Source organism: Sapajus apella, unplaced genomic scaffold, assembly GCF_009761245.1.
Source record: "Sapajus apella isolate SASKATOON/1434 unplaced genomic scaffold, GSC_monkey_1.0 scaffold39, whole genome shotgun sequence".
Classification (NCBI taxonomy): Eukaryota; Metazoa; Chordata; class Mammalia; order Primates; family Cebidae; genus Sapajus; species Sapajus apella.
The window spans coordinates 16337716-16353298 of NW_022436979.1; the positions used below are offsets into that span (position 1 = coordinate 16337716).

At 39.5% G+C, this 15583-nt stretch overlaps 1 protein-coding gene across 12 annotated transcripts in view; it reads left to right on the top strand.

Moving 5' to 3' along the window:
* TENM3 (teneurin transmembrane protein 3) overlaps nucleotides 1-15583 on the top strand; it is a 471979-nt gene that overhangs the window by 427502 nt on the left and 28894 nt on the right. For 10 of the 12 annotated variants that reach the window (XM_032298888.1, XM_032298892.1, XM_032298889.1 and 7 more), the window contains 3 exons: nucleotides 1074-1306; nucleotides 2724-2878; nucleotides 3654-4528. In XM_032298888.1, the coding sequence (XP_032154779.1) occupies nucleotides 1074-1306; nucleotides 2724-2878; nucleotides 3654-4528 (1263 nt within the window). The remainder of the gene's footprint in view (nucleotides 1-1073; nucleotides 1307-2723; nucleotides 2879-3653; nucleotides 4529-15583) is intronic. The other 2 variants (XM_032298890.1, XM_032298893.1) reach the window with 1 other exon arrangement.

Sequence of the window (15583 nt, forward strand, 5' to 3'; positions counted from 1 at the left end):
GATAATTGTGATGATCTAGGCAATTCAGGATGAGTTAAGAATCAAGGTGTGATATACTAAAGGTTCTTAACTCAATCTCAGTTTCTTTGGCTTTGCTATTGTCAAAACTGTAATATTTCAAACCTTTCTGAAACAGGGAAATCTCAATCAATCACACAAGAATGCTGCTGTGCTTCTGCTAAGCTGAGATTCCCCAAAACCAAGCATTTTGAAAATCCCTGGGTACCAGCTGCTGGCTGCAGTCTGTTTCAGTCATGGTAGCCTCACGTTTTCATGCTAGAAAGATTACTGACCGAAAAATTCACCGCTCGTTACACCCACACACCCACCTCTTTAGTGCCTTGGCTTTTCAGAAAGTTAGAAAGCAAACAGTAGCTCACCCTGTCAATTCTCCGTGCTTAAATTAGGTGACCTTGAGTCCCAGTCCTATGGCACATGATTCAGAGCTTCACTGCCACCAGTCTGTCAACTAGAAATTTCCAGACTTAACTTTTTTTTTTCTTTTAGTACTTCCATGCTGATCCCTCTTTTCATGTAGGAGAGGCCAGCATCTAACAACCAGCCCTAATTTGCCATGCTAGCCTGCACTGCTGGGAATTTGTTGAGTTCTCATTTCCTGCCATTCTGTGGGGAATATTTCCAGAAGCTAATTCTCTTCTCTAGGGCCACATAGAGTCCCCTACATTTGTTCTTCTGGACAATAGAGTTGCATCCAAAAGTACAGCTTCCATTTGGCAGACATTTTTAAAGCAATTGACATTTGTTGCTTGATGGAGAAATTTCTGTCTTCTAGGAAGGAGATGCTTCAGTACAGGAAATAAGCAAATAAAAGCACCACTTTGGGCATTCTCTTATTACTTCCCCACTAGAATAAAACTGATGACAGTAAAGGCAAAGCTGTGGTCACGTTATTTTAAGTCATTATTAAATAGACAGTACTATTCATGTCTAATCTTTGATCATGGATTCCAGACTAGAATCAGTTTCTCATGATCTGTTTTATTTTGCTTTTAATTTCTCTCTGTGTATTAGGAGTAACTCTCTTTGATGTTTATGTATGATCCTTTTCACAGCAGCAACCCAGCTCATAGATACTACCTTGCGACAGATCCAGTCACAGGAGATTTGTACGTTTCTGACACGAACACCCGCAGAATTTATCGCCCAAAGTCACTTACGGGGGCAAAAGACTTGACTAAAAATGCAGAAGTCGTTGCAGGGACGGGGGAGCAGTGCCTTCCATTTGACGAGGCGAGATGTGGGGATGGAGGGAAGGCTGTGGAAGCAACACTCATGAGTCCCAAAGGTACCGGCAGTTACCCATTTGAGGATTTCTTTTTATTTAAAATAAATAAATAAAAAGGTAGAAAATCCAGTTAGTGCCTAGTCATGTTTAATGCTGAGTCTAACATTTTACCTTTGACTGTGTTCCGAAAAGCTGTTTCACATCTAGGGTTTTTAAAAGCCATTTAGCATGAAACTGCTAGAATCCTAACTTGGTTTTACAGTAAATATTAGGTTCCTGGCATTTTTTATTATCACACCATTTTTCCAGCTCTTCAAAGAATGAAGCAACTACTCTATATAATTCAGGTCACATCCTGTTAAACTTCAAGGAAGTATCGAAATTCTTTCATTGTCATGGAATTTCTTTGTCATGAATGAGTCCCAGACTTCTTTAAAAACCATCACTAAGCAACCCTGTGAGCCCTCGCCCACTTTGGAGCTGTTAAACTTTTGTTTCTATGCCATGGGAAAAAAAAAAAGTGCTTGCTGCAAGGAATTTTTGGAGGTAACAAGGGCTAAAAAATTCTACGTGATAAAGGCTTTTAAACCAGGCGGGACTGACTCCTTGCCCATTTATTACGCCACTCAATACAATGTTTTTGGTTCAGGCCTTTATTTCTTTCATCATAGCTACTGACTATTATGTGAACAAGGACTGTAAGAAAGTATCTGTACTGAATTATTCATAACAAAATTTCATTGTAACAGGGTCAACAAAACACTAACCTTTGCTTAGATCCATTTTTGTTAGAAGAATATAGTTACTGTATATTAGCTGGAACTGAATTTGAAACTGGTTTTAGAATTTATAGACTACAACATTATGTAATCGTTACAATTTATATTTGAAACATAATAGGTATTACCTGTGTGATACATATACTCGCAGAAGAGTCTTACAAATTTGAATTATTTCCTTACTGAATTTTTTTTTTTTTTTTTGAAGACGGAGTCTTGCTCTGTCGCCCAAGCTGGAATGCAGATGGCACAATCTTGGCTCATTGCAACTTCCGCCTTCTGGGTTCAAGCCATTCTTTTGCCTCAGCCTCCCAAATAGCTGGGACTACAGGTGCATGCTGCCACACCTGGTTAATATTTTTTATTTTTTAGTAGAGATGGGTTTTCACCATGTTGCCCAGACTATTCTCAAGCTCCTGAGCTCAGGCAGTCCTCCTGCCTCAGCCTCCCAAAGTGCTAGAATTACTGGCGTGAACCACCCTGCCTGGCATCCTTACTGACTTTTTAATTTATTTGTATTATAAATGCCTGTGTTGGGTTTTTTCTAACGTGTTTGCAGTCTGCAGTCCTACCTACTCTACTACCTGTCACCCATGTTGTCACTAGGGTTAAATAATTGAGTTTAATAATGGGCCTAATAGTGAATCAAAAGTAAGCATTTTTGAAAAGTTGGTAATACTTGCTTCTCTCAAATACAGGAATGGCAATTGATAAGAATGGATTAATCTACTTTGTTGATGGAACCATGATTAGGAAAGTTGACCAAAATGGAATCATATCCACTCTCCTGGGCTCTAACGATTTGACTTCAGCCAGGCCTTTAACTTGTGACACTAGCATGCACATCAGCCAGGTAGTTAAATACTATGCTGACTTGTTTTTCCTCTAGGTGACTTGACTTATTATGTCAGCACACTATGATGGTACCATATTAAAGCTCGTATGTCATATGTTGCAGTGGCTATGATAGGGCAGTTCCATTTACTTGTATCTCAGGAGCTAATAAGAAGTTATTTTCTTCTATAATTCTGCATTTGATGAATTCAGTGAGATACAGAACAATAATACAGTATGATTATTAGAAATGCCAAGCATTTGTAATAAAATACGAGTAAAGCAGCAGCATGCGGATATTCTAAAAAGAACCAAACAGCTTAAACCTCTAATCTTTTGATTGTCTGAGCTCCTTAAGTAGTAGAGAGAACCCAGTCCCAAGGGACTTATGTTTATAATTAGAAACTCTACTGTTGGCCTGATTGAAAACACAACAGAATACTAATCTATTCGTAACCTAGAAAGCCCCAACATTCGGTGGCGATTGCTGCTATGAGGAACATGTGTGTTCATAGCTCATTGGTATCTGTTGACTCACTACTTAGAGGCTTATTTGTTATTTGCTTATAACTAGCAAATCTTTCTGTGAGCTGAATTTTAAAGTGTTATTTCTTATATCTCTTTCCATTCAATACTTTTTGGTCTATGTTACGGAGGCTATTGGAAAAAAAAACTATTTTAAAACAGTTTATCTCAGATTAATGCCAATTTCCCTAAATGGTCTAACTTACTCTTCTGGCAAATAAACTGTAGCGCAGTAACTGACTAACCAGGCCATTTCTTTTTTTATTAAGGTACGTCTGGAATGGCCCACTGACCTAGCCATTAACCCTATGGATAACTCCATTTATGTCCTGGATAATAATGTAGTTTTACAGATCACTGAAAATCGTCAAGTTCGCATTGCTGCGGGACGGCCCATGCACTGTCAGGTTCCTGGAGTGGAATACCCTGTGGGGAAGCACGCAGTGCAGACAACGCTGGAATCGGCAACTGCCATTGCTGTGTCCTACAGCGGGGTCCTGTACATTACCGAAACTGATGAGAAGAAAATTAACCGGATAAGGCAGGTCACAACAGATGGGGAGATCTCCTTAGTGGCCGGAATACCTTCAGAATGTGACTGCAAAAATGATGCCAACTGTGACTGTTACCAGAGCGGAGATGGCTATGCCAAGGATGCCAAACTCAACGCCCCGTCCTCCCTGGCTGCTTCACCAGATGGCACACTGTATATTGCAGATCTGGGAAATATCCGCATCCGGGCCGTGTCAAAGAATAAGCCTTTACTGAACTCCATGAACTTTTATGAAGTTGCGTCTCCAACTGATCAAGAACTCTACATCTTTGACATCAATGGTACTCACCAGTACACTGTCAGTTTAGTCACTGGTGATTACCTGTACAATTTTAGCTACAGCAATGACAATGATATTACTGCCGTGACCGACAGCAATGGCAACACCCTTAGAATTAGGCGGGACCCAAATCGGATGCCAGTTCGAGTGGTGTCCCCCGATAACCAAGTGATATGGTTGACAATAGGGACAAACGGATGTTTAAAAAGCATGACTGCTCAAGGACTGGAATTAGTTTTGTTTACTTACCACGGCAATAGTGGCCTTTTAGCCACTAAAAGCGATGAAACTGGATGGACAACATTTTTTGAGTAAGTATATGAAAATTCTACTCTGATTATAAAATACTGTGATACAAAAATATAACCAATAATAGCAATATAATCTTAAGGGCTGGAGGATTCCACGTCTTTGAGAGCCTAGAGCTTCTGTAATTTTTGGATCCCAGCTGGGCACGGTGGCTCATTCCTGTAATCGCAGCTCCTGGGGAGGCTGAGGTGGGAGGATTGCTTGAGCCCAGGAGTTTGCAGCCACAGTGAGCTATGATTGTGCCACTGCACTCCAGGCCGGGTGACAGAGCCAGAATGTATCTCTAAAGAAAAAAACAATTGGATTCCTCTTTTTGAGAAAGGAGACAAAATTGCAAGATACAAAGTTAGATGCAGGGCCTGGGAAAGGGAAGGGACCTATATAAAGGAGAAGCTCAGAAGCTTAAGTTTCAGTTGGCTTCATGGTAAATTTACCTCTACATAAGGATTAACATATTGCTTCAGACAGACCTAGCATCTTAGCAGCAGACCTTCTGAGAAGCATCCTACAGCTTTGGTTTTGGGCATCAATCTTTGGCTCTAGGTTTGCCCACCTGATAAAGCTGACTGTATCAGGAGCTTGCATTGAAGAAAAGCTTTAAAAACATTTACGGTGAACTTTGCTGTTCACTGTAAACAGAAGGGCTTAAGCTTTTTTAATCAGTTATTGGAGAAGCTACACTGGGCCTCAAAGAACCTTACAACTAAATGCAAGTCAGGAATTGCTGTTTGCCACCTGAAAGCATGTGAAGAGCTGGGAGGCTCATTCAGCCAGGGTGTTCCCATAGTTAATGTGGAGTGTCGGCCAAGGCCATGTGCTGTCTGAACAGTCACATGTTGGGAGTCACTAAGAATGAAAGGAAAATCAGGCATTGTGTATGCTATGGCACATATAAATGCGTTCTCAATTGCCTGTGCACTTGATTCACTTGTCCAAACCATAAGGGGAAATTAGATGGGCAGAATGGCCCGTTGACAAATGCAAAATAGTCTTTGAAATGAATCCTGAGTTCCTAAGTGTGATTTTCACAATGATATGCCGAAGCAAGAGTATTTCCTTCTGCAGGAGCACACCTCTAAAATTATAATAAAAGTCAGTAGAAACAAATGACTCAATATACAAATATTTTCTGTACAACTTTTCTGGAATGTATCTTATACGTAAAGCTTAGTTCTCCTAGTTTGAATTGCCTTTCTTTTTTGACAGATTCCCTTTTAATAAAATGAATGTTACCCAGCAGCAAGATTTTGTCAGAGGAACAAACCTTTTCAATTGAATTACATTAAAATTCTGTTCTTAGCATTCCTTTTGCTCATTTTAGGTATCGCAATAGGAAAGGAATAAATTGGAAGTTAATGGAAAGCACTTCCTTTGCACTATTTTCAAAGTGATAGCAGGCTAGATTGCCAACGAGGCAAAAAAGAGCACAGGAAAAGTGCCACCGTCAGATGAGAGTGGTCAGGAGAGCTGCTCTGATTATAAGATCTTCAGGAGATGGTGGTGGCATTGGCAGGGTTTCAGTTTAGTTGAAAGCAGGGGAAAAATTGAGAAATAAGTTTTTAGTATAGTGTAGCGCTCACACCCTGCTCTGTGGGTCATTTTTGAATGTGTCCTTATTTTGTTGCCAGAAGTTCACTGTATGGGATACTGCTGACACTTGAACTTCCTGCAGCAGATACAGTGGTTTGCTTATGGCCTATGAATGAATTTTAATCAAGTTTGGAAAATTAGAGAAATTTTATTGGTGGAGCTGATATGGGATAGCATAAACCAATTTGGATTTTTTCCTTTTTAAAGAAATGATAGTACAAAAAAAGAAGATATATTTCTCTAGTAACAACTTCCAAGAATTTCAGACTTAGTCAGGAATCTGCATACTGGCTGAAATAGAGGTTGGGTTGGCAAGCCAATCTTGTAAATATCTTGTAAATAGAATGGGAAAACATTAATTTAATTAATGAAAGGTTTTAATTAAAATACATCAAAATCATATTTTCACCAATACTAACTCATTACATGTCATAGTTAAAGTATGTCCATTAAATCTTATAACTAGATAAATTGCTCCAATGGAAACTAAACTATTCCAAAAAGCATGATTAAAATATCTTACCAAAGTCACCCTCACAATTTTATATATATATAAGAATATCATAGTTTAACAAACCAGTGTTTGAAAATGACTTTTCTAGTAAAATTAACAGAAGTACTCAGTTTAAAAAGCAGCGTTTTATTAATTTTCCTCATAAGATGTCTACAGCAAAGACAACTAAAAAATTTCTGAGAAACTTTTATGCATTTTGCAAAACAATGGTTCAAATGGAGCACTTGACCCAAGGAATTCAGAGTCATCATGTCAGAGTGACAAATGATCATTTTTTTCTTCCCACACATTCTTATAATTTGGCTGTGAAAGAGCAAAGGCCTGCCTCTTCTAAGGGTCAGAAATTTTAAAACACATTCAAAAGGAAATGCACAAAAAGAAAAGGGTAGGGGGGGCGGTGTCATTATCAGGCGGCCCCTCCAGAAGCACTGTCTGTGTTCAGACAGAGCAGCACGTATTGTCTGTGTAAGTTTGAGATTGTTAATGGGCAAACTCAGCCCCTGTCGCTGCTCATCAGAGCCTTGACAACAGAGTTTCTGCTTCTTGTCTCCTGACCTGGGCATGCGGCGGGATGTGAGCATCCTAATAGAGGCAGCGGGGAGCCTCTGAATCCCTGTCAGAATGCCTTTGTTTTTGTAGTTATTGGTGAACTGGCCAACTCCCAGAATATTAGTACGTATCTAATATTTCCCTTCATTTTTTAGAGTACCATGCATCTATGTGTCTACTTTAGACCTTACAAAGGGCAGTTGGTAAGTTCACAAAGAAGGGATTTGACAGGTTTGACAATGACCAGAGTGTTACCAAAACCATGAGATTGCAAAAGAAACTTGCCATCCCCCACTGAAAAACACCTGTTTTCTGTGACTTTCATGACACCAGTCCCTCGAGCTTTGATGACATGCTCTATAATCATCTTCCTTCACAGATACCTTACACAGAAAAGTTAAACTTTTCAGCTCAAACTCGCATTTGTATATGGCCAGTTTTCTAACTAGCCTGGTATCTAAAAAGCCTTGAGATTAAAGCTTTTATAGGATAGAAACAGATGGAAGAAGATCTGGAATCAATAAATTTGCCGACTGATAAAAATACACTTGTCATAGTTCCTTCCAAAGAAATTTTAAAAGAGAATCAGTTCAAATTACTTACCTTGCATGTTTTTCTTTTTTTTTTTTTTTTCTTGGTACAAACTTTAGTGTACAATTAACATGTCACAGAAGTGGTATAAGTAAAAAATGAAATGTGGAAGTATTTCATAAAATACAAATTTTCATTACCTTTGTGGCTCCCACCACTCCTGGAGTGTTGCTGTGCATATAGAACTCTCCCAGGACCTATTTGTTGAATGAAGAAATAGAAGACTAAATCAAATATGTGGACAGGTCAGTGTTTATTTGCAGAGAAGAATCTGATAAAACCAAAAGCTGACTTTTGCCAAGGCTCCATCAAAAGAATACCTATAAATGCTCTTTTGCATTCTAAATGTGTTCAAACCTCTGTACCAATAGTGAGTGTTGAAGATATTAACAATACCCATTTTTGTTACTGATTTTTAAAAATATTTACCCACTATTACATGTTTGCTCACTGTATTTTGCTTCGTAAATAAGGACTTCCTCAGCTGATCTTGTTATTCTAATAATGAAACAAACAAACAAACAAAAACTTCATATTGTTAGCACTTTTTTCTGAAATGTTGTTGTTAAAGAGTAAAGACAGAAAATTGGCTGGGCGTGGTGGCTCACGCCTTGTAATCCCAACAGTTTGGGAGGCTGAGGCAGGCAGATCACCTGAGGTCGGGAGTTCGAGACCAGCCTGACCAACATAAAGAAAACCTGTCTCTACTAAAAATGCAAAACTAGCCAGGCGTGGTGGCACACACCTATGATACCAGCTACTCTAGAGGCTGAGGCAGGAGAATGGCTCGTACCCTGGAGGTGGAGGTTGTGGTAAACCGAGATCACACCACTGCACTCCAGCTTGGTCAATAAGAGCAAAAACTCTGGCTCAAAAAAAAAAAAAAAAAAACTTTTCCCATGCAAATACAGTTAAAGGATATTATTTTATCTGGTATCAGAAAGGATTCTAGGAGAAGAAAGCTTAGGAGAAGAAACCTCCAATGAGGTTTTTATCAATCACCCATAAAGTAGGTAGGGTGATTCTTTAGGGTGCACAGATGGGGTTTCTTTAACATGATAACTGTCATTTTGAAAACTAGAGATATCATCTGCTTCTTGGCAACAGTTTCTCTCCATGTTACTTGTAATTATTATGTCCTATTGTGATTCTTTAGAGAAGTGGACAGTATTGTTACACAAGCTACTGTGTGGTATAGCGGGAAGACTGCATTGGGTATCAGATGGTTTGTAACTCAGCTTTGAAATCACTGACTTAGACTAATATGCTTCATGAGCTAAATAATTATTCATCACTGACTGAATAAACCATCTTGGCCCCGACCTTCTCTTCCATTGACTTGCTGGGCTGTAGAAAGGACCCCAACTAGCTAATGGAGTCACCTTGTGTGAAGACACTGTGATAAGCCTAGTTTCTCTCTTCACTTAGTATTAGGGACTGTTCCCTGCTGCTCTTCACACCTCTTAAAAACAATGGCCACACAGATAATTCCTTAGCCAAAGTAATTCCAAGGACGCTAAGAAGATCTCACCTGCAAGCTGAGATCGCACCATTGCACTTCAGCCTAGGTAACAAGAGCAAAACTGCGTCTCAAAAAAAAAAAAGGAAAAAGAAAAAGGAAAAAAAAAAAAGCTCTCACCTGCTAAATATTTATTATTTTTAAAAGTTTATACCCCAAAAGAAACCGTGGTTCTTACACTTGAATGCACAAAAGAAAGGAAATCCAGCATAGTGAATTGGGGAATAGAATAAGTTATTTAGTAGTAAATGGCATTTCACAGTTCTCTGCTTGCTTACACACATAAAATACAAACCATTTGGGCATATCTAGAGGCTCTTCTGTCTGGTTAAAGGAGACAACATGAAGAAACTATGAATTCTGGCTGATATGTACATGCACACCAGCAGGCTAGTGACATTTTTTTTAACCTTGGGAATTTGAATATTTGGAGCTCTATATTTGTGGAGCTATGTGATCTTTTGTGAGCTATATTCAGATTCACAGAGCAAATAAATGAGTTTCAGCTTTTACACATTGATGTAGGTATATATGAGTCTCTGGCTTCTCATTAGGGTGCTTTATTGTCCTTCATTCAAGCTTTACAATTTCAGAATGAGTTTCTGAAGCACTTCTTTACAAGGAACTTAACTCAGTGCTCATGGCAAACCCACGACTCCCATGGACATCAGTTCTCATGCTCTAGGAGTGCCTCAGAGAAGGAATCTCTGAAGAGGAAAGACCAGCAGTGTAAACGGTGCATGTGTTACACCTAAGCCTATTTCAAGTTCAAAATTGCATACCAAAAGTGCAAATAACGCAGGAAAATATAATGATAATTATTCCAAATTAGAAAAGATATGCCCATTCTTGTTGACACTGAATCCTGTTTAAACAGCCTGACTGCGGTGCCATGCTTTGTTCTTATAGGAGTGACCGTTGTAATAGCTTCCAATATTAGAAGAATTGTAGAGGTATCGGCTGGGTGCTGTGGCTCACACCTGTAATTCCAGCACTTTGCCAGGCCAAGGTGGGTGGATCACCTGAGGTCAGGAGTTCAAGACCAGCCTGGCCAACATGGTAAAACCCTGTCTCTACTAGAAATACAAAAGTTGGCTGGGCATGGTGGCGCAGCTACTCAGGAGGCTGAGGCATGAGAATCGCTTCAACCTGGGAGGTGGAGGTTGCAGTGAGCTATCACACCACTGCACTCCAGCGTGGGTGAAAAGAGTGAGACTCCATCTCAAAAAAAAAAAAAAGAAAGAAAGAAAAAGAAGAACTATAGAGGTATCTTCCACAGGACAACACTGAGAGGATATCCTTTCCTTTGATAGGCATCTGCCATCAAACCCTAAAAACTAAACACCGAAACCATGCATCATGGTTATTTCTGCCAAAACTGCATTAAAAACTAAGCAGCCCACTTTATAAGTATATATACATACACATATATACATATATTTGCACACACACACCCATACACATACACATCTTAAAATGGTGCTCAGCCACCTGCTTTATTTTCCTTGTCCTTTTTCTTTCTTCATGGAAGAAAACTTTTAGAAGATTAAGAATGACTTGTGAGAGATTTTATCAGCAGATCACTTAAAAACATGGGAAAATTCTATTTCTGATAGAATTCTAAATATTTGATTTAATAGAATCAAACAGTAGATTGCTATTTTTGCTCTTTTGTTTAATTGCTTAATAATTTTGCTTTAAATTGTTAACCAAAATGTGTATTTCCAGGGACATCAGTAAAAGAATGCATAGGCAGTTTTCTAAAGTGGCTGCCATACATTTCAAGCATTAACCTGAACACTATAGAGTCAATACTTTTATTAATATTTGATCTATTCCAATTCCCTTCTGCAGTCCAGTTTTTTTTAAAAAATTAGTTCTGCCCAGGTTTCAAAGGAGAAAAGGAAGTGGGGAAATAGTATGTTATTCAGATTACTCAAAAAACTACAAAAAATGAAAACAGATGAGTCAGATTTTCTCAGTTCATCTGCTGTTTCCTTGCAGTGTATTGATAGTTGCAAGGTTGAATTAATTCTTTCAGGGTGTTCCATTTGGCAAATCAATGCTGTGGATGTGCTAACTTGTTCCACAATGGTTCGAGAGTAAATACGGCTTCCACAAGTGTCCTGTTTCCTCTTTAAACTCATTATACAACTGTCTAGATTAGACACATGATTTTATGCCTTCATATCTGTGTGCATCATCAGCTTCTGTTACACGGTGATTATCAGATGATTTACCCCAAGACGAAGCTATGTACACCCGCCATTTAAAATGATTGTTTAATCATAAAGCAAGAAATCTACACATGGATGATCAGTGCAAGAGAACTTTTCATTTTTTACAATTGCAGAACTGAAAGTTGACAATTGGGTGTTTTCTAGAGACCTTCCAGCATCTCTGGCTTATTCCTCTGATATCAAAATAAAAGCAATGCCAGCAGCTCTGACTCGTGGCTTCTGTAACTCTGCAGCCTCCTAGGAAGGTCTTCAACACAGAGAAAGCCCCTGGCATAAGTTCCAGGATCCTAGAGTGGTTTCAGAATATCTTGAGGCTGCAAATGCAGAACCAGCGTGGACACGGCACTTCTCTCTGGAGCTCTACCCGGTTGTGGAAGGCGGTCTGTGAAGCAGATAGGATGATTGGGGATATACCATCCACATGCTTCAAGTCACTTAACTCCTCACTTAGCAACACCCCCCCATCACCACTCCCACATCTCCTAAGCACATGTACTGACACACTTTAAAACAGATTTCCTAGACTTCAAGTTCATCCCAAAGTTTGGTGAATCTATGATTCTTCAGGTGAGACACCCACAACTTCTCAAAAATTATTGATGTAAAGAAATACCCCTTTGTAGCACTTTCTAAAAACTACTTTTTGTTCTCTTTAAGTGTGTTTTAAGAGTGTAGGTCTGATATAAATTAAGATTTTCCCATGACTGGGCTTTTCAGTAAAACTGTATAAAAAGCAAAGGCTGAAAAACTTACAGTGTATTTTAAAGTAGTTAATTGATAAGCATTTAATGAATGTAAGTCAAGCATCAGCTAGAAGAAAGATCTCATTCTGTTTCAAACTCAGAAAAGAAAAGATGGAAGCAAGTTCTAAGACAAGCAAGCATAAGCCTTGCCCGAAATGAGAAGAAAGAGCTCATTTATAGAGGATGACGTTTTTAAGCTAGGTCAGTTAGCGTTAGAGTAACAAAGAAAGGTTACAGGAATGTTATCATCTGGAGGAGCAGAATGGCTGGGTATCTAAAAGCATCAGACTATTCCTAGAGAAGCCAAAAAATATTCAGGATGACTAAACCTCAAATCTCTAAACTCTAAAGGAAGGTCAGAATGGGTTTACGCAGTGGTTATTGATAATGTAGAGCTAGTGAGAAAGGTTATGCCCAGCCATTTGTCTTCGTGTTCATATCTGTGTATGCCTATCCAATTAAAGATCAGTTCATTTATCCCTTACTAATTTAATAAGGATTTCTAGTTTTTTAACTTAATTTTTAAAGTGTACCCCTTTCTCCTTAACACAGCGATTAACCACAGGCATAGCTAGTCCCCTATGGGACTGGTCCAGGCCACACCAGCCTCTGAGAGGCAGTGTTTCCAAAAGCAACTATACCAGCTTAAAGAAAATGCAAGTCTTTTCCATGCTACACTGCAAAGGCTAACAGGTTGGCAAATTGTTACATTATTTCAAAACTCTTAGGCTTTGATAAGGTGGGAAGTTTTCTGTGCTTTTTGATCATCAAGCTTTTCCTATTTATCTCCTAATTTCCGGGCATTCATTTATTCACTCATGCACTCATTCATTCAATAAGAATTTATTATGTGCCAGGTATTGGCCTTAGGTGCTAGAGAACGCAGAGCTAAATGACACATTCCCTGCTTTCTAGGAGCTCAGAGTCCACTGGGAGAGAAAGACAAGTAAACAATGATAAGAATGGAAAGTGCTACGGTGGTTGTTGGATAGACCGTGGAGGTACAGGGGAGTATCAGCTAAATCCGATTGAGAATTGGGACAGGGATGAGGCAAGAAAAACTTCCCAAGGGAGGTAATTTTTAAGATCAGTGTTGGAAGTTGTAAATAAAGGCTACCCAGAAGAGAGAGAAAGAGACTTCTAGGCCAAAGGAAAGCGTTTTCCCAGGAGCAGAACGTGGCAGGTTTTGGAAAGGACATACAGCTCTGAGTGACAGGAGCATCGAATGTGTGCGGGGAGGAGGGAGTGACAGCAGGGAGGGAGATGGTGGCTCCGCACAAGTAGAGCCTGCACCTCGAGGGAGGAAGAACTGGATTCCAGTGATCTTCCCTCCAGGGTAGGCGGGTCTCTATTCAAGGATTATGACAGGGACAGCAACATAGCCAGTTTGGTGACAATGTAAGGACAGATTTAAGGTAGAAAAGTAAGGAAAGTTAGTAGGCAGTAGAGGTAGGTCAGTCATTACGAAATGAAATGTAACTTTCTGTCTGAATGTTAAGAGGTAAGGGCAAAAGAGGATCAAGCATGAGTTTCTGTTTTCCCAACTTAGGTGACTAGTGGATACGGAGATACAGGGAAGAATTGTAGGTTGATGGACAAAAGATGCCTTCAGATTTGTAAATTATGACTTTGAGAGTACCATGGCACAGTCTAACTTGTGATGAAAAAATGTCTGATTGGAACTTAGGAGAGGACAATTCCAAAATGGACATGAGGGCTATTGAGAGAGCCGAAGCCCTGAGTGTGAATCAGATCATATTGGAAAGGAATGTAGAAGATCTGGTTACGAGTGGATGAAAAGGTGCGAATATGCGACTTTACAGACTGGAGTTTCCTGCGGCTTCATAATAAAAGACAGCAGCTGTGTTAGTACTTAAGGATCCCCTTTCTGCTACTGGGTGCTCTATCCCAGATGCTTTGAAATCTTTAAATCTGTGTCTTCTCTTGTATTTTCCAACACTTTCTGTATTTGATCTTCTTTCTTAGTTCCCTTTTGCTCCTTAACTGCCCAAATTTGGACATTCCTCTGCCTCCCCTTCCTTCTCGCACTTTCCACGATGTTCATTTTCTCTCTTAAAGCTTGTGAGTAGGTAACGTTCGTCTCCGTATTCTGTCATCTAGCCTCTGATTCTGTCTACTACTGCTGTTGTTTTTCCTTCCTCTTCCTCTTTCCTCACCTCCATTTTCCAAGTCATTGACACTCATGAGATGAGACTAAAAACCTGGGTTCCAGTCCTGATTGTGTCACTTACTCCTAACTGCATGACTGTGTGAAAGTGAGAGTGCCTCTCCGGGTTTTCTTACCCTAACCTGTAATATGAAAGCCTCCTTAGTAATTAAAAATCGCTTCGTATTCAAAAGAAAATATGTAATTCTACCATTTCTTTCCAACTTCTCATAGGCCCCTGTCAAGGTTTATTCCAAAAGAAACAACACTTAACAAAAGTAACCAAGTTTCCTCTGCTAAAACAGCTATGCATATTGCATTTTGTCAAACCTAGTGTCTTAAGTGTTATGTTGGTGGTAGAAATAGCAATTTATAGTAATAAATAGAATTTTCTCTTTCCAAATGGGCCACCTACTTTTTAAAAATCTTTCCCACTTACTAGAAGCCTCTCACAGCCCTGCCTGTCCTTGCTCACTGCCAGGGTGTGGATCTGTGCACAGCTGAACAAGCACCAGCATACAAGGAGAACAAAAGAGAAGGAGGAGTTTGTCCTCTGAGCACTTCCAGATCCATGGAATAAATCCAGGAGGATGAGGGCACGTACAGTTCTGCTTTACAGATTCTCTGGAGCAAAAATTTTCCTTGCCATCAGCTGTCTAGCAGGTCTCTGTTTCAAGACCGGATGGCTAAACAAATAAGCCGCATCCCACCCAGGTCAGCCTTCCTCACTCAATAAACAATTTAAAAAAGAAAACAAACAAACAAAAAGACTGGCTTAAATATGATTCTTCTCTTAGTGATGGCTAACCCAGAATCTTTCGAATCCCTAAGGGAACTAATTCTGGAATGCCCTGACTTGCATGCCTTTGTTTCAAGGCCTGTGAATTTCAGAGCTGGATATTATCACTTTGTCAGTTCTCCGTGATGTGGTAATGTCTATGAAAGGAAAGAGGCATTGGGTCACTATTTTTGAATTTGATCCTGAAGAAAATGTCATTTCTGTGACCATCTATCACTATGCTCAGTGTTCAAAAGGTCTGGACCAGAGAGGAGTGGGGAAGGCTCTGCCCTTGTCTACATGCCTCTGAACTCATGTTGTCTGGGGTGTTTGAAAAAAAAAGGAATAACAGCTTGACTGCAGACG